The following is a 26100-nucleotide window of genomic DNA, read 5'->3' as shown; positions in this document are numbered from 1 at the left end:
TTTTTGTAGCAGTCTGCATTTGGGACCTTGTCAAATGTCTCGCTAAAGTCCATATGAATTCCACCTACAGCCCATTCCTCATCAATTATCTTGGTCCCTGTTTTTAAAAAACTCAATCAAGTTGTTGAGACATGACTTTCCCTGTATAAAAACATGCTGCCTGTCACTAACTAGTCCATTTTCTTCCAAATGTGCATATATCCTGCCCCTCAGTATCTTCCTCAAATTCTTCTTCAAATTTCCCACCACTGACATCAGGCTCAACAGCCTATAATATCCTGGATTATCCCTGCTTCCTTTCCTAAACAAGGGAATAACGTTGGCTATTCTCCAGTCCTCTGAAACCTTGCCTGTGGTCAAAGAGGATGTGAAAATCTCTGTTCAGGCCCCAGCTATTTCTTCCCTTACCTCCCACAGTAACCTGCGATAAATCCAATTGGGTCCTGGGGACTTGTCTACCTTAATGCAATTTAGGATACTTGACACTTCCTCAACACCCCTTCTCTGTGTTTCCTGTCACTCGGCCAACTTGTATCCTTGCTGCCATTAACCCTTTATTCAACGGACTTCAACTGTGCTGACAACACTTTCATGTGGCATTTGTCATATATATTGGCGTCCACGTACATCACATCAACCCAACTACCCTCATCCACCTTTCTCTTTTCACTTCTCGATTTCTTTTGTCATTTCCCCTCTGAGCTTTCTATATTCAGCTTGGTTCTTTCTTATGTTATGAACCTGATATTGGCCATTTGCATCCTTTTTCTGCTTCATCTTATTATCTGTCCTTTTTGTCTCAGGAAGCTCTGGCTTTGCTTGTCCTCTCATTTCCTTATGCAAATATACCGCATCTTCACCCAAACCATCTCTTCTCCAAAGGCGGCCATTGTTCCACTGCAGTTTTATCTGCCAGTCTTCGATTGCGATTCACCTGAGCCAGATATGTTCTCACTTCATTGATCATGCCCTCCCCACCATTAATATTTTTACTCTTACATGATTCTTCTTCCTTTTCCATAGCTAAACTAAACCTTATGATATTATCCTCATTGTCCACTAAATGTTTCCTTACTACATTTGAGCCACTTTATCTATCTCATTTCCCAGAACCAAATCTAGCGACACCATCTTCCTTGTTAAACTGGAAGCATGTGACCTGGACAATTTTCTCCACTGTATTTCGCAGCCAGTGTCTCCAGCATTGTTTAAGAAGGTTCTCTCTCCCACTGTGCTTTGCTTCTTGTGATATCAAAACCCCTCAATTTTTAATATCTCCATAAGATCTTCCCCTTTGAACATCTATTCAATGTTTTGGAAAGTTTCAGCATAACTGTCTTGCTTTTGTACTCTATGGGCCTGATTTTACCATTTTACACAGGACTTCTAGGGTTGTTATCTCAGCATTACTCCCTGTGCCATGTGCTAGTGAGGCTAGGAATAGGAAGATAGTGTAGCTCAACACGTGGCTAAACAGCTGGTGTTGGAGGGAGGGTTTCAGATATCTGGACCATTGGGGTCTCTTCTGGGGCAGACGGGGCCTGTACAAGAAGGACGGGTTGCATCTAAGCTGGAAAGGCACAAACATTCTGGCTGGGAGGTTTGCTAGTGTCACACGGGAGGATTTAAACTAGTTTGGAGGAGGATGGGGACCAAAGCAAAGGTGAATTAGTTGAAGGGGAACAAAAAAGTAGGGCCTGTAAGACTCAGAGAAACAGCAGGCAGGGTGGGATTGCTAATCAGAGAGGGTCTGGTGGACTGAAGTGCATTTGTTTCAATGTGAGAAGTGTACCAGGTAAGATAGGTGAACTTAGAGCTTAGATTAGTACTTAGAACTATGATGTTGTTGCCATTACAGAGACTTGGTTAAGGGAAGCACAGGATTAGCAGCTTAACATTCCAGGATACAGATGTTTCAGGCGTGATAGAGGGGGATGTAAAAGGAGTGAAGGAATTGCTGGTTAAAGAGAATATCACAGCTGTACTCCAGGAGGACACCTCAGAGGGCTCATACAGCAAGACTACATGGATAGAACTCAGGAATAAACACAACGTTGGACGTTTACTACAGGCCACCCAACTACCAGCGGGAGATTGAGAAACAGACGTGTAGGCAGATTTTGCATTGTGTAAAAGTAACAGGGTTGTTGTGGTGAGGGATTTTAATTTCCCCTATATTGACTGGGACTCACTTAGTGCTAGGGGCATGGATGGGACAGACTTTGTAAGGAGCATCCAGGGGGGCTTCCTGAAACAGTATGTAGATAGTTCAATAGGGAAGCAGCCATACTGGACTTGGTATTGGGGAATGAGCCCAGCCAAGGGAGCAGTTCAGGAACAGTGATCACAATTCAGTAAGCTTTGAGGTATTAATGGATAAAGATAAGCGTAGTCCTCAAGTTAGGGTGCTAAATTGGGGGAAGGCCAATTACAACAATATTAGGCAGGAACTGAAGAATAGAGATTGGGGCAGATGTTTGAGGGCAAATCAACATCTGGCACGTGGAGGCTTTCAAGTGTAAACTGATAGGAATTCAGAACCAGCACATTCCTGTAAGGATGAAGGATAAGTATGGAAAGTTCTGGGAACCTTGGATAATGAGAGATATTATGAGCCTAGTCAAAGAGAAAAAGGAAGCATTTGTCAAAGCAAGGAGGCTGGGAACACACAAAGCAAGTATGGAATACAAGGAAAGTAGAAAGAAATTTATGCAAGGAGTAAGAAGGACTAAAAAGGGTCACGAAAAAACTTTGGCCAGCAAAATTAAGGAAAATCCCAGGGCTTTTTATACATATATAAAGAGCAAGAGGGTAGCCAGGGAGAGGGTGGACCCAATCAAGGACAAGGGAGGGAATCTATGCGTGGAGCCAGAGGAAATGGACAGGGTATTAAATGAGTACTTTGTGTCAGTATTCACCAAAGAAGACTTGGTGGATGGTGAGTCTGGGAAAGGATGTGTCGATAGTTTGATCATGTTGAAATCAAAAAGGAGGAACTTTTGGGGTTCTTGAGAAACATTAAAGGTAGACAAGTCACCAGGGCCTGATGGAATATAATCCAGAATACTGAGAGACACAAGGGAGGAAATTGGGGTTTTGAGAGAAATCTCTGTATCCTCATTGGCTATTCTCCAATCCTCTGGGACCTCCGCTGTAGCCAATGTTGTTCCTTTGTTTAAGGGTAGCAAAAATAATCCAGATAATTACAGGTCGGTGAGCCTTACATCACTGGTGGGAAATTATTGAAGATTCTTTGAGACAGATTTATTCCCACTTGGAAATAAGTGGACGTATTAGATGAGAGACAACATGATTTTGTGAATGGGAGGTCATGTCTCACGAACTTGATCGAGCTTTGAGGAAGTGACGAAGATGATTGATGAGGGTAGGGCAGTGGATTTGTCTACATGGACTTCAGTAAGGCCTTTGACAAGGTCCCTCGTGGCAGACTGGTGCAGAAGGCGAAGTCGCATGGGATCAGAGGTGAGCTGGCAAGGTGGATACAAAACTGGCTCAGTCAAAGAAGACAGAGGGTAGCAGTGGAAGGGTGCATTTCTGACTGGAGAGTTTTGACAAGTGACGTTCCTCAGGGATCAGTGCTGGGACCTTTGCTGTTTGTAATATATATAAATAATTCGGAGGAAAATGTAACTGGTTTGATTCGTAAGTTTGTGGACGTCACAAAGGTTGGTGGATTTGCAGATAGTGATGAGGACCAAAGAGGATGCAGCAGGATATGGATCAGTTGGACAGTTGGGCAGAGAAATGGCAGATGGAGTTTAATCCAGGCAAATGTGAGGTAATGCATTCTAGAAGGTCTAATACAGATAGGAAATATACAGTAAATGGCAGAACCCTTAAGAGTACTGATAGGCAAAGGGATCTGAGTGTACAGGTACACAGGTCACTGAAAGTAGCAATGCAGGTGGAGAAGATAGTCAAGAAGGCATATGACATGCTTGTCTTCACCGGCCGGGGTACTGAACTTAAAAATTGACAAGTCACGTTGCACCTTTATAGAACCGGGTAGCATGATAGCACAGTGGTTAGCACTGCTGCTTCACAGCTCCAGGGACCTGGGTTTGATTCCTGGCTTGGGTCCCTGTTGTGTGGAGTTTGCACATTCTCCTCGTGTCTGCGAGGGGTTTCCTCCGGTTTCCTCCCACAGTCCAAAGATGTGTGGATTAGGTGGATTGGCCGTGCTAAAATTGCCCCTTAGGTTAGAGGGATTAGTGAGTAAATATGTAGGGATAAGGGGATAGGGCCTGGGAGGGATTGTGGTCAGTGCAGACTCAATGGGCCAAATGGCCTCTTTCTGCAATGTGGGATTTCTGAACCTTAGACCGCACTTAGAATATAGTTTTCAAATTTTGGTTGCCACACCACCATAAGGATATGGAGGCTTTAGAAGAGGTACAGAAAAGATTTACCAGGATGCTGCCTCGTACGGAAGGCATTAGCTACGACGAGAGGTTGGAGAACATAAGAAATAGGAGCAGGAGTCGGCCATCTAGCCCTTCGAGCCTGCCCCGCCATTCAATAAGATCATGGCTGATCTGAAGTGGATCAGTTCCACTTTCCCGCCCTCTCCCCATAACCCTTAATTCCCCTGTCTGTCAAAAACCTATCTATCCATGACTTAAATATATTTAGCGAGGTAGCCTCCACCACTTCAACGGGCAGAGAATTCCAGAGATTCACCGCCCTTTGAGTGAAGAAGTTCCTCCTCAACTTTGATCTAAACTGCCCCCCCCGCCCCACCCACCCCCCCTTATCTTGAGGCCGTGCCCTCTAGTCCTGCTAACCTTTCTAAGCGGAAAGAATCTCTCTACCTCTACCCTATCCATCCCCTTCATTATCTTCTACATCTCTAAGATCCCCCCTCATCCTTCTAAACTCCAATGAGTACAGACCCAGTCTATTTAGTCTCTCTTCATAGTCCAACCCCCTCACCTCCGGTATCAGCCTAGTGAACCTCCTCTGTACTCCCTCCAAGGCCAAAATATCCTTGTGCAAGTGCGGCGACCAAAACTGCACACACTACTCCAGCTGCAGCCTCACCAGTGCCCTGTACAGTTGCAGCAAGACCTCCCTGCTTTTATATTCTATCCCCCTCGCTATAAAGGCCAGCATCCCATTCGCCTTCTTGATCACCTGCTGCACCTGCAGACTGGGTTTTTGCAACTCACGCACAAGGACCCCCAGGTCCGTCTGCACCGTAGCATGCTGCAGCTTTTCGCCCTTTAAATAGTAATCCCTCCTACTATTATTTCTGCCAAAGTGGATAACCTCACACTTGCTAACATTATACTCCATCTGCCAGGTCCTCGCCCACTCGCTCAGCCTATTCAGATCCCTCTGCAGACTTTCCACACCCTCCGTGCAATTTGCTTTTCCACTCATCTTCGTGTCATCAGCAAATTTCATCACCCTACACTCTGCCCCCTCCTCCAGATCATCTATATAAATGGTAAATAGCTGAGGCCCCAGCACCGATCCCTGTGGCACTCCACTAGTCACCAACCACCAATCAGAATAGCACCCAGTGATACCATGGGGGAGGGAGGTGGGTCAAATGTATCCCTGGTGGACAGCAGGGGGGAGGGAGGAGGAAGGAAGGCAGGGGGGAACCACTCTGTCCATGCCTCTCATAATCTTGTAAACTTCTATCAGGTTTCCCCCTTGACCTCTGTCGCTCCAGTGAGAACAAAACAAGTTTCTCCAACCTCTCGTCATAGCTAATGCCCCCTGTACCAGGCAGCATCCTGGTAAATCTTTTCTGTACCTCCTCTAAAGCCTCCACATCCTTACGGTAGTGGGACGACCAGAATTTGAACATTATATTCTAAGTGCGATCTAACTTAAGGTTCAGAAACCAGAAATCCCACAGTTCAGAAAGAGACCATTTGGTCCATCGAGTCTGCACTGACCACAATCCCATCTGGCTTCCCCCCCCCACCAGAGAGCGATCTGGCCTCCCTCCTCCCATCACAGAATGATTGGGCCTCCCTCCTCCCACCAGAGATACATCTGACTGGCCTCCCTCTCCTCTGCCAGAGAATAATCTGGCCCTCTCTCCTTGCCTCTCCACCCAACCAGAGAACGATTGGGCCTTCCATTCCATCCCCCCACCAGAGAATGATCTGACCCGCTGTTTAAAAAAGATAGCAGACAAAAGGCAGGGAATTATAGGCTGGTTAGTTTAACGTCTGTAGTTGGTAAAATGCTAGAATCCATCAGGAGTCTTAGTAGTGTTGAAGAGCAGAGGGATCTTGGGGTCCGGGTCCACAGGACTCTTAAATCGGCCTCGCAGGTGGAGGATGTGGTCAGGAAGGCGTATGGTGTACTGGCCTTCATCAATCGAGGGATTGAGTTTAGTAATGCTGCAACTTTATAAGACCCTTGTCAGGCCTCATTTGGAGTACTGTGCGCAGTTCTGGTCACCTCACTATAGGAAGGACGTAGAAGCTATTGAAAGGGTACAGAGGAGATTTACAAGGATGTTGCCTGGACTGGGAGGCATGCCTTATGAAGTTAGGTTGAGGGAGCTGGGACTCTTTTCCCTGGAGAGGCGTAGGTTGAGAGGCGACCTGATTGAGGTTTATAAACTGTTGAGAGGAATAGATAGGGTGGATTCTCAGAGGCTACTTCCCCGGGTTGAAATGGTCGCTACGAGAGGGCACAGATTGAAGGTGCGGGGAGGCAAGTACAGAAGTGATGTTAGGGGTAAGTTTTTCACTCAGAGGGTGGTGAGTGAATGGAATCGGCTGCCGTCAGTGGTGGTGGAGGCGAACTTGCTGGGGTCTTTTAAAAGACTTCTGGATGAGTATATGGGATTTAATGGGATTGGGGGTTATAGATAGGTCTATAGATTGGTAGGTGTTGATGTGATTGGCGCAACTCGTGGGCCGAAGGGCCTGTTTGTGCTGTAGTGTTCTACGTTCTATGTTCTATCATCAAAGAAAAAATAGCGAGGCACCTAGAAAAGAACGGTTTGATTGAGCAGACGCGGCACGGATTCATTAAGGGGAAGTCGTGTCTGATGAATTTATTGGAATTCTATGAGGATGTGACTAGTGCGGGCAGACAGAGGGGAACCGGTGGATGTGGTGTTTTTAGATTTCCAAAAGGCGTTTGATAAGGTGCCTCACAAAAGGTTGCTACAGAAGGTTAGGGGGCATGGAGTTGGCGGTAAGGTGTTAGCGTGGATAGAGGATTGGCTGTCTAATAGGAAGCAAAGAGTTGGTATCAATGGGTGCTATTCTGATTGGTGGTTGGTGACTAGTGGAGTGCCGCAGGGATCGGTGCTGGGGCCTCAACTGTTTACCATTTATATAGATGATCTGGAGGAGGGGGCTGAGTGTAGGGTGACGAAATTTGCAGATGACACAAAGATGAGTGGAAAAGCAAATTGTGCAGAGGGTGTGGAAAGTCTGCAGAGAGATCTGGATAGGCTGAGCGAGTGGGCGAGGACCTGGCAGATGGAGTATAATGTTAGCAAGTGTGAGGTTATCCACTTTGGCAGAAATAATAGTAGGAGGGATTACTATTTAAAGGGTGAAAAGCTGCAGCATGCTACGGTGCAGAGGGACCTGGGGGTCCTCGTGCACGAGTCGCAAAAACCCAGTCTGCAGGTGCAGCAGGTGATCAAGAAGGCGAATGGAATGTTGGCCTTTACAGTGAGGGGGATAGAATATAAAAGCAGGGAGGTCTTGCTGCAACTGTACGGGGCACTGGTGTGGCCGCAGCCAGAGTACTGTGTGCAGTTTTGGTCACCGCACTTGCAGAAGGATATATTGGCCTTGGAGGGAGTGCAGAGGAGGTTCACTAGGCTGATACTGGGGATGGGGGGGGTTGGCCTATGAAGAGAGACTAAATAGACTGGGTCTGTACTCGTTGGAGTTTAGAAGGCTGAGGGGGGGATCTTATAGAGACATATAAGATAATGAAGGGGATGGATAGGGTAAAGGTAGAGAGATTCTTCCCGCTTAGAAAGGATAGCAGGACTAGAGGACACAGCCTCAAGATAAGTGGGGGGGCAGTTTAGATCAGAGTTGAGGAGGAACTTCTTCACTCAAAGGGTGGTGAATCTCTGGAATTCTCTGCCCGTTGAAGTGGTGAAGGCTACCTCGCTAAATATATTTAAGTCACAGGTACGTAGGTTTTTGACAGACAAGAGAATTAAGGGTTATGGGGAGAAAGCGGGAAAGTGGAACTGATCCACTTCAGATCAGCCATGATCTTACTGAATGGCGGGGCAGGCTCGAAGGGCTAGATGACCTATTCCCGCTCCTATTTCTTATGTTCTTATGTCCCGCCCCCGCCCCTCTCCAACCGATCTGAGTCAGAGAGCCATTGGAAGCTCTGAACTTGCATCTTCAGAAGCTGGAGTGCCCAAAACAGACCTTTGCAGAGCATGTCTGTTTCACGCTGAATCTGGACGGACAAACGCAGCAGTAAAGAGGGAAATGCTGGTAAAGTTGGGCGGGCAACCCATTAAGTGAATTTAAATGAGTGCAAATGCATTTAAATCACCATTGCGCCCAGTTTGGATTGCGGCCATTTTTGGGCCTTGGTAAAGTGGGCATGTGTGGACGTGCGTGAATTCTGCTAATTGCCTCATGCCTGACTTTACCAAGTTTTCGTGCCCAACGCAATGGTAAAAATTGGGCCCTATGTCTCCATTTATAAAGCCAAGAATCTCATAAGGTTGATAGTTTAGTGCTTTATTTAATGGAGTGCAAGCATACTCACCTGCATGCTTGGTACCGGTACATCTTGTCTGCAATGTGGGGCATATTTTCATTCCAGCATAATCCTGTCACCAACTGGTCATTCTTCCATACACAGCATTTGAAGTCTCGTCCCACAGTTACTATCTGTTGCTCACAGAAATGAAGCAAAACCAATCAATATTCCAAATGTTAGTAATTGCAGCAAGGAAGACAAAGGCTGAGAACAAAGAACAGCATGACACACAGAGATCCTTTGGCCCTCCAAGCTAGCGCCGATCACGTTGTCCTAATTAGGCCAACCACTTGTACCCCCCTATTCCCCGTCTGTCCTTATGTCTATCCAGATAAGTTTTAAATGTCCCTAACGTATCTGCTTCAACCACCTCAGTTGGCAGTACATTCCAGAGTAGAGGTGGAAGTAGGAGATCCTAATGATGAAGAGGATATGGAGTCAGGAAATTGCCTCAGGATCAAAAAGTATACCAAGGTTCTGAATGGCTTATTTCAGCCCAAGACAGTTGTCAGGGACAGCACTGGAGTCAGTGGCTAGGAAAGGAGTTTCTGATGGAGATCAAAGGGAACGGCTTTGAATTTCCCAACATTTCAGAGAAATATATAGGAACAGTAGGAAGCAATGGCATTGATAGAGCCAAAAGTGATCACATGTAGGCCGGACCAGGTAAGAACAGTAGATTTCCTTCAAATGAAGAACATTAATGAGCCAGATGGGATTTTTGACAATCGACTATGGTTTCATGGTCATCAGTAGATTTTTAATTCCAGATAAAGAACTGCAAAGGCTATAATTTTTAGATAGTTGCAGAAGCCATGTCCAATTGATATAGGATCAAACATACTGGTGAATCAAATGTGTGGCTCTATGAGTGGAATGGGAAGGTGTTTCAATTTATGGGGCAATGGCACTGGTATTAGAGAAAGGAGGAGCTGTTTTTATTAGTATGGCTCCACTTAAACTGGGCTAGGATCAGTGTCTTGGCAAATTATATAAATCAGGGCTGTGGGTATGGCTTTAAACTACAGAGGAGAGGGCAGGTTTCAAATGAAGGGAGCTTTACAAATCTAAAGAGAAATGTCAAGATATTAGAATACTGTAGTAACCTAATTAAAGACAAGCAGAGTGGGACAGGAAGGGTAAAGCTGAATGGTGATGATGTTCACTGAGTAAGGTCCATATAAGAATAATGGCTGATAAAAATAAAGTAAATACTCCTTCTCTGAATGCACAAAGTACTTGCAACAAGTTAGACAAACCAGTGGCACAATTAGAGGCAGACGAGTTTGAGACATGGTTGCTAGGTGACAAAGGTTGGGAAATAAACATTCCAGAGTACACAACACTTTGAAAAGACAGGCAGAATGGAAAAGGGGAAGGAGCCACATATCAAGGAATATGGATATTAGCCCGTCAAGCTGACACAGTTAAAACAAAAGCAGTAAGGATTCTGTAAGGACAGTAACGAGTAAGGGTCTTGACAGAAGACCAGAAGCAGGATCAGTATGGGTGCAGATTAGGAATAAAAGGATCAAAAAAGTGGTGGTGGAAGTAGTTTGTATGGCCCCAAAGAGTAGAGTCATAGAAGTTTACATCATGGAAACAGGCCCTTCAGCCCATTGTGCCCATGCTGCCCTTTTTTTTAAAAAAATGACTAAGCTAATCACAGTTGCCCCCATTTGGCCCATATCCCTCCATAGCCATCTTACCCATGTAACTTTCTAAATATTTTTTAAGAAACAAAATTGTACCTGCCTCTACTACTACCTCTGGCAGCTTGTTCCAGATACACACCAGCCTCTGTGTGAAAAAATTGCCCCTCTCACCTTAAACCTTTGCTCTCTAGTTTTAGACTCCTGTACCTTTGGGAGAAGATATTGACTATGCTGCTTATTATTTTATAGACCTCCAAAAGATCACCCCTTAGCCTCCTACACTCCAGAGAAAAAGGTCCTAGTCTATCCAGCCTCTCCTCCTAATTCAAACCATCAAGGCGGCATCCTAGTAAATCTTTTCTGCATCTTTCTAGTTTAATAATATCCTTTCTATAATAGGGTGACCAGAACTGTGCACAGTATTCCAAGTGTGGCCTTACCAATGTCTTGTACAACTTCAACAAGACATCACAACTCCTGTATTCAATGTTCTACCCAATGAAACCAAGCATGCTGAATGCCTTCTTCACCACTCTGTCCACCTGTGACTCCACTTTCAAGAAGCTATGAACATGTACATCTAGATCTCTTTGTTTTGTAACTCTCCCCAACACCCTACCATTACCTGAGTAAGTTCAGTTTTGATTAACCAAAATGCATCATCTTGCATTGATCTAAATTAAACTCCATCTGCCATTTGTCAACCCACTGGCCCAATTGATCAAGATCCCATTGCAATCCAAGATCACCTTCTTCACTGTCCACTATGCCACCAATCTTAGTGTCATCTGCAAACTTACTAACCATGCTTACTAAATTCTCATCCAAATCATTAATATAAATGACAAATAACAGTGGATCCAGCACCGATCCCTGAGGCACACCACTAATCACAGGTCTCCAGTTTGAAGAACAATCTTCTACAACCACCCTGTCTTCTGTCATCAAGCCAATTTTATCCATTTGGCTACCTCACCCTGGATCCCATGAGATTTAATTTCATGCAACAACCTACCATACGGTACCTTGTCAAAGGCCTCGCTGAAGTCCATGCAGACAGCATAACTGCACTGTCCTCATCTATCTTCTTGGTTACCCTTTCAAAAAACTCAAATTTGAGAGATTTTCCACTCACAAAGTCATGCTGACTGTCCTAACCAGACCTTGCCTCTCTAAATGCCTGCAGATCCTGTCTCTCAAAATACTTTCTAACAATTTACCCACAACAGATGTGACACTTACCAGCCCGTAGTTCTCAGGCTTTTCCCTGCAGCCCTTCTCAAACTAAGGCACAACATTTGCCTCGCTCCAATCTTCAGGCACCTCACCTGTGACTATCGATGATTCAAATATCTCTGCTAGAGAGCCTCAAATTTCCTCCTTAGCCTCCCACAATGTTTGGGATACACTTCATCAGGTCCCAAGATTTATCTACCTTGATGCACTTTAAGACTTCAAGCATCTCCTTTTCTGTTATATGTAAACTCCTCAAGATATCACTATTCATTTCCCCAAGTTCCCTCAATGCTTTTCTCAACAGTGAATACCGATGACAAAGACTTTTTTAGGATCTCACCCATCTCTTGTGGATCCACACATAGGTGATCTTGTTGATATTTAACAGGCCCGACTCTCTCCCTAGTTACTTTTTTGCCCTTTATGTATTTGTAAAATCTCTTTGGGTTCTCCTCTGCCTTAACTGCCAAAGCAATCTCGTGTCCCCTTTTCCCCCTCATGAGATCTCTTAACTCTACTTCTACACTGTCTATACTCTTCAAGGGATCCATTTGATCCCAGCTGCCTATGTACATCATGTGTCTCCTCCTTCTTCCAGACCAGGGCCTCAACATCTCAAGTCATCCAGGTTTCCCTACTTCTACCAGCCTTGCCCTTCACTCTAAGAGGAACGTGCTTATCCTGAGCCCGGGTTAACACACTTTTGAAAGTCTCCCACTTACCAGACCAGAGTAGTTATGTGAAGCCAATCAAGTCAATAATGATAGTAGAATCATAGAAACCCTACAGTGCAGTAAGTGGCATGTGGCCCATCGAGTCTGCACTGACAACAATCCCACCCCAGGTCCTATCCCCATAACTCTAATCCCTCTGACCTACACATCCTGGGACACTAAGGGGCAATTTAACATGGCCAATCAACCTAATTCGCACATCTTTGGACTGTGGGAGGAAACAGGAGCACCCGGAGGAAACCCACGCAGACAAGGGGAGAACATGCAGACTCGGCAAGACAATGACCCAAGCTGGGAATTGAACCCAGATCCCTGGAGTGTGAGGCAGCAGTGCTAGCCACAAGTGCTGCCCAGAGACCTTGCCCTGAAAGTGAGAACTGAAGCAAAAGGATAAGTCCTGAAATAAAAAGATTCATATACCTTGTGCAGACCATGGAAGATTTGATTGTAAGATCCAAAGGAGAATCGAGAGAGCTAAGACCAACTCTGTCAGAATGAAGAATGTGTTAACATCAAAGAAACTAAACCTGAATGTTTAGAAAAGAATGTTGAGCTGCTGCATTTTGTTATCTATGTTTATGCATGGACAACAAACAAAGCAACCGTTAAGAAGCTGAATGCATCTGTGATGAGGACATTTAGGAAGATGTTCTTCATATCCTCACAGACAGTAAAACTGATGAGGAACTGCTAGAAAAAGCTGGAGAAGAGGAAGTTGGTGTTTTTAATAAATACAATACTTTGGCCACACCAAACAGATATTGGAGAGGGAGAATCGACAGAAAATGTAGGAGAGGAAAGCAAAGGAGAAAACAGATGATCGATGTAATGAGCTGGATGGAATTGAGGGTTAGGGTTAGGGTGAGGAATGTGTATGTGTAGCACAGGACATTAGGCAAGGAGATGCATGGCAGTCAATCTTCTGGGAAGATGACAACATCAACAAACAAATGAACAGTTGTTATACCGTTGGACAATCTGGATTTAAACAAAGGAATTTGCATAAGCACGAGAACAGATTTGTCCCTAGTGGACTGCGCAGGAAGACTACGAGGTAGGATGGCTGATGAACAGTGACAGATATTTAAGGAGTATTCAAGTCCTCACAACTAAAAATATATTTCCAGAGAAGAGAAAAGGAGAGGAGAAAGACTTCCATGCAAGGAAGGAAGTTAAGGATGACAAAAAGTAAGATTAAGGAGAACCCCAAGGCGTTCTACAAATATGTGAAGAGTAAAAGGATGAGATGTGAAGGGATAGGACCTATAAAAGGTGAAGGGGGGAAAAGTCTGTGGAACCGGAAGAAATGGCAGAGGTGCTCAATGAGTACTTTGCCTCAGTATTCACGGTGGAAAATGATCTGGGAGGTTGTACTGCAGGCTTGTGGCGGACTGAAAAGATTGAGTATGTGGACGTTAAGAAAGAGGATGTGTTGGAACTTTTAAATTCTATCAAGATAGATAAGATGCCGGGACCAGATGGAATGTACCCCAGGTTACTGTGGGAGGTGAGGGAAGAGATTGCAGAGCCTCTGGCGATGATCTTTGTGTCGTCGATGGAGACAGGAGAGGTTCCGGAGAATTGCGGATGTGGTTCCTATTTTCAAGAAAGGGAACAGGGATAGCCCGGGAAATTACCGATCGGTGAGTCTAACCTCAGTGGTTGGTAAGTTGATGGAGAGGATACGGAGGGACAGGATTTATGAACATTGAGAGAAGTTTAGTATGATCAAAAGTAGTCAGCACAGCTTTGTCAAGGGCAGGTCGTACCTTACGAGCCTTTTTGAGTTCTTTGAAAACGTGACTAAACACACTAAGGGAGAGTGGTGGATGTGGTTTATATGGACTTCAGCAAGGCGTTTGATAAGGTCCCCCGTGTAAGGCTTCTTGAAAAAGTGAGAGGGCATGGGATCCAAGGGGCTGTTGCCTTGTGGATCCAGAATTGGCTTGCCTGCAGAAGGCAGAGAGTGGTTGTGAAAGGGTCTTTTTCTGTATGGAGGTCAGTCACCAGTGGAGTGCCCCAGGGTTCTAGGACCCTTGCTGTTTGTCATTTTCATAAATGACCTGGATGAGGAAGTGGAGGGATGGGTTGGTAAGTTTGTCGACGACACGAAGGTTGGTGGTGTTGTGGATAGTCTGGAGGGATGTCAGAAGTTGCAGTGAGACATAGTTAGGATGCAAGACTGGGCGGAGAAGTGACAGACAGACTTCAATGCAGATAAATGTGTAGTGGTCCATTTTGGCAAGTCCAATGGGATGAAGGAATATAATATCAAGGGTAGGACTCTTAGCAGTGTTGAGGATCAGAAGGAGCTTGGGGTCTGGGTACATAGGACTCTTAAATTGGCCTCGCAGGTGGAGGATGTGGTTACGAAGGTGTATGGGGTGCTAGCCTTCATCAATCGAGGGATTGAGTTTAGGAGTTGGGAGATAATGTTGCAACTTTATAAGACCCTTGTCAGACCCCACTTGGAGTACTGTGCGCAGTTCTGGTCGCCTCACTACAAGAAGGATGTGGAAGCTATTGAGAGGGTGCAGAGGAGATTTACAAGGATGTTGCCTGGATTGGGAGGCATGCCTTATGAGGATAGTTTGAGGGAGCTAGGTCTTTTCTCTCTGGAGAGACGAAGAGTGAGACATGACCTGATAGAGGTTTATAAAATGTTGAGAGGTATAGATTGGGTGGATTCTCGGAGGCTATTTCCCAGGGCAGAAATAGTCGCTACAAGAGAACACAGGTTTAAGGTGCTGGGGGAGTAGGTATAGAGGAGATGTCAAGGGTAAGTTTTTCACTCAGGAGGGTGGTGAGTGAGTGGAATCGGCTGCCGTTGGTGGTGGTGGAGGCGAACTCGTTGGGGGCTTTTAAGAGACTTCTGGATGAGTACATGGGATTTAATGGGATTGAGAGTTATAGATAGGTCTGGTAGGTAGGGCTATGATTGGCGCAACTTGTGGGCCGAAGGGCTTGTTTGTGCTGTAGTGTTCTATGTTCTATGGTGCTGTTCCTGTGATCATTCATAAGCTTTTTCTTTGTTGGTTAAACAGAATGACCCAGTGAAACTCTCCGAGATGAAAACAATTATAGGTCAAGTCTGCAGCCTTGGTGTAGCCGACAGCAAGAATACTTCTCCCCTCAATTGCGGATGTGGTTCCTATTTTCAAGAAAGGGAACAGGGATAGCCCGGAAAATTACTGACCGGTGAGTCTGACCTCAGTGGTTGGTAAGTTGATGGAGAGGATTCTGAGGGACAGGATTTATGAGCATTTAGAGAAGTTTAGAATGATCAGAAATAGTCAGCAAGGCTTTGTCAAGGGCAGGTCGTGCCTTACGAGCCTAGTTGAGTTCTTTGAAAATGTGACTGAACACATTGACGAAGGAAGTGCCATGGACGTGGTTTACACAGACTTCAGCAAGGCGTTTGATAAGGTCCCCCATGCAAGATTTCTTGAGAAGGTGAGAGGGCAAGGGATCCAAGGGCCTTTGGCCTTGTGGATCCAGAACTGGCTTGCCTGCAGAAGGCAGAGAGTGGTTGTGGATAGGTCTTTTTCGGCATGGAGGTCAGTCACCAGTGGAGTGCCCCAGGGATCTGTTCTAGGACCCTTGCTGTTTGTCATTTTCATAAATGACCTAGATGAAGAAGTGGAGGGATGGGTTAGTAAGTTCGCTGACGATACGAAGGTTGGTGGTGTTGTGGACAGTCTGGAGGGGTGTCAGAAGTTGCAGCGTGACATAGATAGGATGCAAGACTGGGCAGAGAAGTGGCAGATGGACTTCAACGCGGATAAATGTGTAGTGGTCCATTTTGGCAGGACCAACGGGATGCAGGAGTACAATATCAAGGGTAGGAGTCTAAGCTGGGTTGAAGAGCAGAAGGATCTTGGGGTCCGGGTCCATAGGACTCTTAAATCGGCCTCGCAGGTGGAGGGTGTGGTCAAGAAGACGTATGGTGTACTGGCCTTCGTTAATCGAGGCATTGAGTTTAGGAGTCGGGAGGTAATGCTGCAACTTTATAAGACCCTTGTCAGACCCCAGTTGGAGTATTGTGCGCAGTTCTGGTCGCCTCACTACAGGAAGGACGTGGAAGCTATTGAGAGGGTGCACAGGAGATTTAAAAGGATGTTGCCTGGATTGGGAGGCATGCCTTATGAAGATAGGTTGAGGGAGCTAGGTCTCTTCTCCCTGAAGAGACGAAGATTGAGAGGCAACCTGATAGAGGTTTATAAAATGTTGAGAGGGATAGATAGGGTGGATTCTCAGAGGCTATTTCCCAGGGCTGAAATAGTCGCTACGAGAGGACACAGGTTTAAGGTGCTGGGAAGCAAGTACAGAGGAGATGTCAGGGGTAAGTTTTTCCACTCAGAGGGTGGTGAGTGAGTGGTATCAGCTGCCGTCGGTGGTGGTAGAGGCTGGGGTCTTTTAAAAGACTTCTGGATGAGTATATGGGATCTAATGGCATTGGAAGTTACAGATAGTTCTATGGCTTGGTAGGTATAGATGTGATCGGCGCAACTTGAATGGGATGGATAGGATAGAGGTGGAAAGACTCTTCCCGCTCAAAAAAGACAGTAGGACTAGGGGGCACAGCCTCAAGATAAAGGGGGGGCGGTTCAGAACGGAGTTGAGGAAGAACTTCTTCACTCAAAGGGTGGTGAATCTCTGGAATTCTCTGCCCGTTGAAGTGGTGGAGGCTGCCTCGCTAAATATTTTTAAGAAGCGGGTTGATGGGTTTTTGATAAGAGAAGGGATTAAGGGTTATGGGGAGAGGGCGGGAAAGTGGAACTGAGCCACGACAGATCAGCCATGATCTTATTGAATGGCGGGGCAGGCTCGAAGGGCCAGATGGCCTACTTCTGCTCCTATTTCTTATGTTCTTATGTTCTAACTTGTGGGCCGAAGGGCCTGTTTGTGCTGTAGTGTTCTATGCTCTCAATGGCGGGGCAGCACTGAGTGAGTGGCCACAGTCTCGGTTTCGGGGCAGCACTGAGTGAGTGCTTCCTCAACTCTCTACTAGGACATTATAAATATCACCATTCTTACCATACTGGCTAGACTTTCTCCTCCTATTCCTCTCCCTGCCCCTGCCTTGCAACTCATCATACCTGATCTCAGTTCTTCCCATATTCCCCTGTGGATATCCAAGTTTGCCAGTCAGTGTGTAAGCTTCCACTGATCAGATTCTGATTCCTAAGGTAACAAATACCTTGTGAGTCCTCAGAACATGTCTCAAAATAAGGAAACTAAACATACTGGAAGGTGACCATCACTAAGTGAGGAAGTAAAATTTTAATTCATGTTTATGAGAATATTCAGAATAGAAAAGTATTTTTGAGGGTTATGGCCCAGAGTACCTTTGACTTATGTGATATGCCAATTGAAGTCAACCAACTGAATAACATTCCACTAACCTCAATACACTCAGCTCAACACATTTTTTTTTTATATAGGCTAATGCTGGGAATTTACTGGAAATCAAACCTTATTGTCAGGACTGATGTCCACATCTTCAACCTCTCCATCGTGAGCTCGGAAGTCAAAACGTTTCTTCATACTTGGGAACTGCAGTTGGAAAAGTATCCACTGTTTGAATTCATTCAGATAAACATTTCCCCATTAATTCTATTCACATTTAAACATTTCTCTGTTAACTCTCTTCTCTAAGGTATTAGAGACAATAAAACCTACGTCCTTGTCCCACACCAGCGGTCTCCAGGAGCACACACAAATCTGGCTGAGAGATAATGACCATGGGGAATTACGGGTAGTTTCGGGGCTGGCGGGGAGGCGGTGGAAGAAGTGGGGGTTGCGGCAGAGTAAAGAAAGCAAGTTGACAATTTATCCAGGTACCAGGAGCAGGACACCTGAATAATGTTTTGTGTATTTAACGCTGGAAACTAAGGCCAATTAGAGCCTCTCAATCACTTCCCTAGCAGGCATCAGCTATACTTTAGCACAAATCCGAAATAAAACTACAGCCTTTATGGTCTGGGCGCCAATTACGTACTAAACAGCACTGCTCTGCAGATCAAAGAACAAAGAAAATTACAGCACAGGAACAGGCCCATCGGCCCTCCAAGCCTGCACTGACCATGCTGCCCAACTTAACTAAAACCCCCTATTTTTCCAGGGACCATATCCCTCTATTCATGTACTTGTCAAGAACCCCCTTAAAAGCCACTACCGTATCTGCTTCCACTGCTTCCCCCGGCAACGAATTCCAGGCACCCACCACTCTCTGTGTAAAAAATCTGCCTCGTACGTCTCCTTTAAACCTTGCCCCTCGCGCACCTTAAACCTGTGCCCCCTAGTAATTGATTCTTCCACTCTGGGGAAAAAGCTTCTGACTATCCACTCTGTCCATGCCCCTCATAATCTTGTAGACTTTTATTAGGTCTCCCCTCAACCTCCTTCACTCCAGTGAGAACAAACCAAGTTTCTCTAACCTCTCCTCATGGCTAATGCCCTCCATACCAGGGCAACATCCTGGTAAATCTTTTCTGTACCCTCTCCAAAGCCTCCACATCCTCCTGGTAGTGCAGCGACCAGAATTGAACACGATATTCCAAGTACGGCCTAACTAAGATTCTATAAAGCTGCAACATGACTTGCCAATTTTTAAATTCAATGCCCCGGCCAATGAAGGCAAGCATGCCGTATGCCTTCTTGACTACCTTCTCCACCTGCATTGCCACTTTCAGTGACCTGTGTACCTGTACACCCAGATCCCTTTGCCTACTAATACTCTTAAGGGTTCTGCCATTTACTGTATATTTTCTATCTGTATTAGACCTTCCAAGATGCATTACCTCACATTTGTCCAGATTAAATTCCATCTGCCAAGTCTCCAACTGATCTATACCCTGCTGTATCCTCTGATGGTCCTCATCGCTATCCGCAAATCCACCAACCTTTGTGTCGTCCGCCAAGTTACTAATCGATCCATTTACATTTTCCTCCAAATCATTTATATATATTACAAACAGCAAAGGTCCCAGCACTGATCCCTGAGGAACATCACGAGTCACAGCCCTTCATTCGGAAACGCACCCGTCCACACTGCTGCCCTCTGTCTTCTTTGACTGAGCCAGTTTTGTATCCACCTTGCCAGCTCACCTCTGATCCCATGCGATTTCACCTTCTGCACTAGTCCGCCAGGAGGGACCTTGTCAAAGGCCTTACTGAAGTCCATGTAGACAACATCCACTGCCCTACCCTCATCAATCATCTTCGTCACCTCCTCGAAAAAACTCGATCAAGTTCGTGAGACATGGCCTCCCCTTCACAAAACCACGTTGCCTCTCACTAATAAGTCCACTTATTTCCAAGTGGGAATAAACCCTGTCTCGAAGAAGCCTCTCCAATAATTTCCCTACTACTTATGTAAGGATCACTGGCGTATTTCAATGTTTCCTATTACTACTTAACCATAGAATCCCTACAGTGCACAGACTATTTTGCCTGTTGATTCTGCACCAATGCTCTGAAAAGGTATCCCACCTGGGCTCTCCCCTCTGCCCTGTCCCCGTATCCTGCGCATTTCCCATGGCCAATCCACCTCACCTACACACCTTTGGACTACATACGCGCTGTGACATTTTGCTCATTTAGAGCAACAGCCTCAATGTTGGGACAATGCTCCAACTAACAGTTTGCACAACAGTCACAGTTAGGACATTTTCCATTAAAGTTTTCAAAGGCAGGCAGGCAAATTTTACTGAGATTTTGTTTTCTTTGTACCTCCCAAACCCGAATGAAGCCATCCACGCCCCCGGTGACAAGAAAGGAATGCTTCAAGTCGAAGCGGACAGTTTTCTGAAGTGCATCTGCACTGAAGTCAGTGTGTACGACATGAAGTGATTCTACCACCATTTCTGCTGTCTCATTCCGTAAACACCCGCTTGCATCACCAGCCATCTTGTTTCCGGCCTTTCGTCTCCTGGCTTCAGTCTTCTTCACTGCAGAGAAAGAGAGAGATGATGGGTGGTTGGAAGTGAGTGAGTGAATGAGAAGCAGCAGAGAGGGGGAGACGGAAGCAAAGAGGAGTTGGTCAAATAGAAAATTAATATGGTACAAAACTAGTTTACCCCTGACGGTGAATGAACACCACATGCCAACAACGGACAATTAAAGTGGTAAGAAACAACATAAAACTAAAAGATAAAGTATACAGAAATGCAAGTAGCAGTACAGATTCTGGCAATGGGAAAATATATGAACAGCAGCAAGGATGACAAACAAAGTTAAAAAATGAAAAGAAATTTGCAATGGATACCAAAATCAACTCAAAAAGCTTTAAATTATTTTAGGAAAAGAGAGAGTGTGGTCAGAAGCAGTGTGGGTCCTGACTTGATTGGCTGTAAATTGAGGGGGAAGTATGCAGCGGGACCTGGGTGTCCTGTGCACCAGTCACTGAAGGTAAGTGTGCAGGTGCAGCAGGCTGTAAAGAAGGCAAATGGTATGTTGGTCTTCACTGAGAGGATTAGAGTACAGGAACAGGGATGTCATTGTGCAATTAGAGGGCCTTGGTGAGACCACACCTGGAATATTGTGGGCAGTTTTGGTCTCCTTATCTGAGGAAGGATGTTCTTGCTCTCGAGGAAGTGCAGAGAAGATTTGCCAGGTTGATTCCTGGGATGGTAAGACTGACACATGAGGAGAGATTAAGTTGGTTAGGAACGTATTTGCTGGAGTTCAGAAGGAAGATAAGAGATCTCATAGAAACCTATAAAATTCTGACAGGACTAGACAGGATAGATGTAGGAAGGATGTTCCCGATGATGGGGGTCTCCAGAACCAGGAGTCACACTTTGTAGATATGGAGCAAACATTTTAGGACAGAGATGAGTAGAAATTGCTTCACCCAGAGAGCAATGAGTCTGTGGAGTTCTCTACCACAGAAAACTGCTGATGCTGAAGCATCGTATGTTTTTAAGGAGTTAGATATCGCTTTTAGGGCTAAACGAATCAAGGGATATGGGAAAGGGGGAGGCAGAATTAGGCTATTGAGCAGGCTCGAAGGGCTGAATGGCTTTCTCCTGCACCTATTTTCTATGCTTCTATGAAAGTTGATATGGTCGATATAATAAGGAAGTGGCATACAGGCTGCACAATTGCTTTGTCAGTATTTACAGCAGGGGATTAATCTCGTTATGTTTTCGTGGAACGTGTGCGTCACTGGAAGGGACAACATTTATTGCCTATTCGTAATTACCCTCGAACCGTATCTTGCTAAGCTATTTCAGTGACATGGAGTCACATGAAGGCCAGACCAGATTTCCTTAAAACATAGAACATAGAACACTACAGCACAAACAGGCCCTTCGGCCCACGAGTTGCGCCAATCACATCAACATCTACCAATCTATAGACCTATCTATAACCCCCAATCCCATTAAATCCCACATACTCATCCAGAAGTCTTTTAAAAGACCCCAGCGAGTTCGCCTCCACCACCACTGACGGCAGCCGATTCCATTCACTCACCACCCTCCGAGTGAAAAACTTACCCCTAACATCACTTCTGTACTTGCCTCCCCGCACCTTAAATCTGTGTCCTCTCGTAGCGACCATTTCAACCCAGGGAAATAGCCTCTGAGAATCCACCCTATCTATTCCTCTCAACATTTTATAAACTTCTATCAGGTCGCCTCTCAACCTTCGTCTCTCCAGGGAAAAGAGTCCCAGCTCCCTCAACCTAACTTCATAAGGCATGCCTCCCAATCCAGGCAACATCCTTGTAAATCTCCTCTGTACCCTTTCAATAGCTTCTACATCTTTCCTATAGTGAGGCGACCAGAACTGCGCACAGTACTCCAAATGAGGCCTGACAAGGGTCTTATAAAGTTGCAGCATTACCTCCCGATTCCTAAACTCAATCCCTCGATCAATGAAGGCCAGTACACCATACGCCTTCTTGACCACCTCTTCCACCTGCGAGGCCGATTTAAGAGTCCTGTGGACCCGGACCCCAAAATCCTTCTGCTCTTCAACACTACTAAGACTCCTGCCCTTGATAGTGTACTCGTTCATCTCATTGGTTCTGCCAAATTGGACGACTACACATTTATCCGCGTTGAAGTCCATCTGCCACTTCTCCACCCAGTCCTGCGTCCTATTTATGTCCTGCTGCAACTTTTGACATCCTTCCAGACCATCCACAACACCACCGACCTTCGTGTCATCAGCGAACTTACTTACCCATCCCTCCACTTCCTCATCTAGGTCATTTATGAAAATGACAAACAGCAAGGGTCCTAGAACAGATCCCTGGGGCACTCCACTGGTGACTGACCTCCATGCCGAAAAAGACCCATCGGCAACCACACTCTGCCTCCTGCAGGCAAGCCAGTTCTGGATCCACAAGGCCAAAGGCCCTTGGATCCCATGCCCTCTGACCTTCTCAAGAAGCCAAAGGCCCTTGGATCCCATGCCCTCTCTCCTTCTCTAAAGAATTTTCGTGATTGAGATTTATTTATTGTTTAATGGTCACTATTACCAAAACTAGCTTTCAGTTCCAGGTTCATTTATCAATTTAACTTAAATTCCAACAGTTGCTGCAGTGGAATTTGAACCTAAGAACAAAGAGTCTTAGTCTCGACCACTGGATTACTAGTCCAGTAACATTATCACTACGCCACCATCTTACCATTATGGTGCAGGTCCTGAGGAAAACAATACTGAATCACAGACAGGGATTCACTCAAGTTAATGGAAGCAAGATAAAAGCAAAGAAGAAAATAATGGTGCTAAAGACTGATAAATCTCTTCAACTGGATGATTTGCACCCCAGTTTTTAAAGTAGGTGAGAACATTGCATGATTATACTTAGGGTATATGCAAAGTTCTTTCAATTCAGAGACCATTCCTTTATATTGAAAATTATGCATGTCATTCCCCCGTTTAAAAAAGCAAAAGAGAAACCACAAAATTATAGGCCATTTTGTCAACAGCTGTTTAATGCACAAACGTGAATCTGACTTTCTGGGAGCTTGTCAGTTTTTATAAATATATAAAAAGGAAGAGGCTGGCTAGGGTGAATGTTGGTCCTTTAGAGGATGAGAAAGGGGACCTAGTGGTAGGGGATGAGGATATGGCTAAGGTATTGAATAACTTTTTTGTTTCTGTCTTCACGGAGGAGGACGTGAATAATTTGCCGGGTGTTAGCGATGGAAAGGTGGTAGGACTGGAGGGTCTTAATGACATTACTGTTACTAGAGAGGCGGTGCTCGACAGACTGGAGGGGCTGATTGTGGACAAGTCCCCAGGACCGGATGGAATGCATCCGACGGTTCTGAAAGAAATGGCGGAGGTGATAGTGGATGCCTTGGTGGTTATTTTCCAGACGTCGCTGGATTCCGGGGAAGTGCCGGATGATTGGAAAACGGCTAATGTTACGCCGTTGTTTAAGAAGGGTGCCAGGCAAAAGGCAGGGAATTATAGGCTGGTCAGTTTAACGTCTGTGGTAGGTAAAATGTTAGAATCTGTCATTAATAAGAACATAAGAACATAAGAAATAGGAGCAGGAGTAGGCCATCTAGCCCTTCGAGCCTGCCCCGCCATTCAATAAGATCATGGCTGATCTGTTGTGGCTCAGTTCCACTTTCCCGCCCTCTCCCCATAACCCTTAATCCCCTCTCTTATCAAGAACCCATCAACCCGCTTCTTAAAAATATTTAGCGAGGCAGCCTCCACCACTTCAACGGGCAGAGAATTCCAGAGATTCACCACCCTTTGAGTGAAGAAGTTCCTCCTCAACTCCGTTCTAAACCGCCTCCCCTTTATCTTGAGGCTGTGCCCCCTAGTCCTACTGTCTTTTTTGAGCGGGAAGAGTCTCTCCACCTCTATCCTATCCATCCCATTCATCATCTTGTACGTCTCAATGAGATCTCCCCTCATTCTTCTAAACTCTAACGAGTACAAGCCTAGTTTATTCAGCCTCTCCTCATAGCTCAATCCCCTCAACTCCGGTATCAGCCTAGTAAACCTCCTCTGCACTCCCTCCAGGGCCAAAATATCCTTGCGCAGGTGCGGCGCCCAAAACTGCACACAGTACTCCAGCTGCGGCCTCACCAATGCCCTATACAGCTGCAGCAAGACCTCCCTACTTTTATATTCAATCCCCCTCGCTATGAAGGCCAGCATCCCATTCGCCTTCCTGACCACCTGCTGCACCTGCAAGCTGGGTTTTTGCGACTCATGCACAAGGGGGCACAGCCTCAAAATAAAAGGGGGGCGGTTTAGAACGGAGTTGAGGAGGAACTTCTTCACTCAAAGGGTGGTGAATCTCTGGAATTCTCTGCCCGTTGAAGTGGTGGAGGCTGCCTCGCTGAATATTTTTAAGACGCGGGTTGATGGGTTTTTGATAAGAGAGGGGATTAAGGGTTATGGGGAGAGGGCGGGAATGTGGAACTGAGCAGCGACAGATCAGCCATGATCTTATTGAATGGCGGGGCAGGCTCGAAGGGCTAGATGGCCTACTCCTGCTCCTATTTCTTATGTTCTTATGTTCTAATTTACCACCTTCTTTTCACGCTCACATTTCTATCCTCAGCCTGTTGCAGTATTGCAGTGAAGCCCAACACAAACTGGACGAACAGCATCTTATCCAATTTATTGGGTATTTTACAGTCTTCTGGGCTCAACACAGTTAGAAACATAGAACATTACAGCGCAGTACAGGCCCTTCGGCCCTTGATGTTGCGCCGACCAGTGGAACCAATCTAATGACCCTCCAACCTAAACTATTCCAATATTATCCATATGCCTATCCACTGACCATTTGAACGCCCTTAAAGTTGGTGAGTCCACAACTGCTGCAGGCAGGGCATTCCGTGCCCTTACTACCCTCTGAGTAAAGAACCTACCTCTGACATCCGTCCTATAATTACCACCCCTTAATTTAAAGCTACGTCCCCTCGTGTTAGCCATCACCATCCAAGGAAAAAGCCTCTCACTGTCCACCCTATCTAATCCTCTGATCATCTTGTATGTCTCAATTCAGACACCTCTTAACCCTCTTCTCTCTAACGAAAACAATCTCAAGTCCCTCAGCCTTTCCTCATGAGACCTTCCCACCATACCAGGCAACATCCTGGTAAACCTCCTCTGCACCCTTTCCAATGCCTCCATATCTTTCGTATAATGCGGCGACCAGAACTGTACGCAATACTCCAAGTGCGGCCACGCCATAGATTTGTACAGTTGCAACATGATCTCATGGCTCTGAAATTTAATCCCTCTACCAATGAAAGCTAACACACCGTACGCCTTCTTAACAACCCTATCAACCTGGGTGCCAACTTTCAGGGATCTATGCACATGTACCCTGCAATCTCTCTGCTCATCCACACTACCAAGAGTCTTTCCATTAGCCCAATACTCTGTAATCCTGTTACTCCTTCCAAAGTGAATCACCTCACACTTCTCCGTATTAAACCCCATTTGCCACCTCTCAGCCCAGCTCTGCAGGTTATCTATGTCCGTCTGCAAACTGTAACATCCATCCTCACTGTCTACAACTCCTCCGACTTTAGAAATAGCAAGACACCTAGAAGAGAACGGTTTGATCAAGCAGACACAGCATGGATTCATGAAGGGGAAGTCATGCTAAAAAAATTTATTGGATTTCTATGAGGATGTGACCAGCGCGGTAGAACCGGTGGATGTGGTGTTTTTAGATTTCCAAAAGGCGTTTGATAAGGTGCCTCACAAAAAGTTGCTGCAGAAGATTA

General features: G+C 45.6%; 1 protein-coding gene across 1 annotated transcript in view; it reads right to left on the bottom strand.

Moving 5' to 3' along the window:
- preb (prolactin regulatory element binding) overlaps positions 1-26100 on the bottom strand; it is an 81335-nt gene that overhangs the window by 27381 nt on the left and 27854 nt on the right. The window contains exons 3-5 of the mRNA XM_080200888.1: positions 20108-20325; positions 17849-17929; positions 8755-8879 (exon numbers count right to left, since the gene is read on the bottom strand). Of these exons, the coding sequence (XP_080057014.1) occupies positions 8755-8879; positions 17849-17929; positions 20108-20325 (424 nt within the window). The remainder of the gene's footprint in view (positions 1-8754; positions 8880-17848; positions 17930-20107; positions 20326-26100) is intronic.

Source organism: Carcharhinus amblyrhynchos, chromosome 12, assembly GCF_965287045.1.
Source record: "Carcharhinus amblyrhynchos chromosome 12, sCarAmb.v2.hapA, whole genome shotgun sequence".
NCBI classification, from domain to species: Eukaryota; Metazoa; Chordata; class Chondrichthyes; order Carcharhiniformes; family Carcharhinidae; genus Carcharhinus; species Carcharhinus amblyrhynchos.
This window is presented reverse-complemented; position numbering and strand designations above follow the sequence as displayed.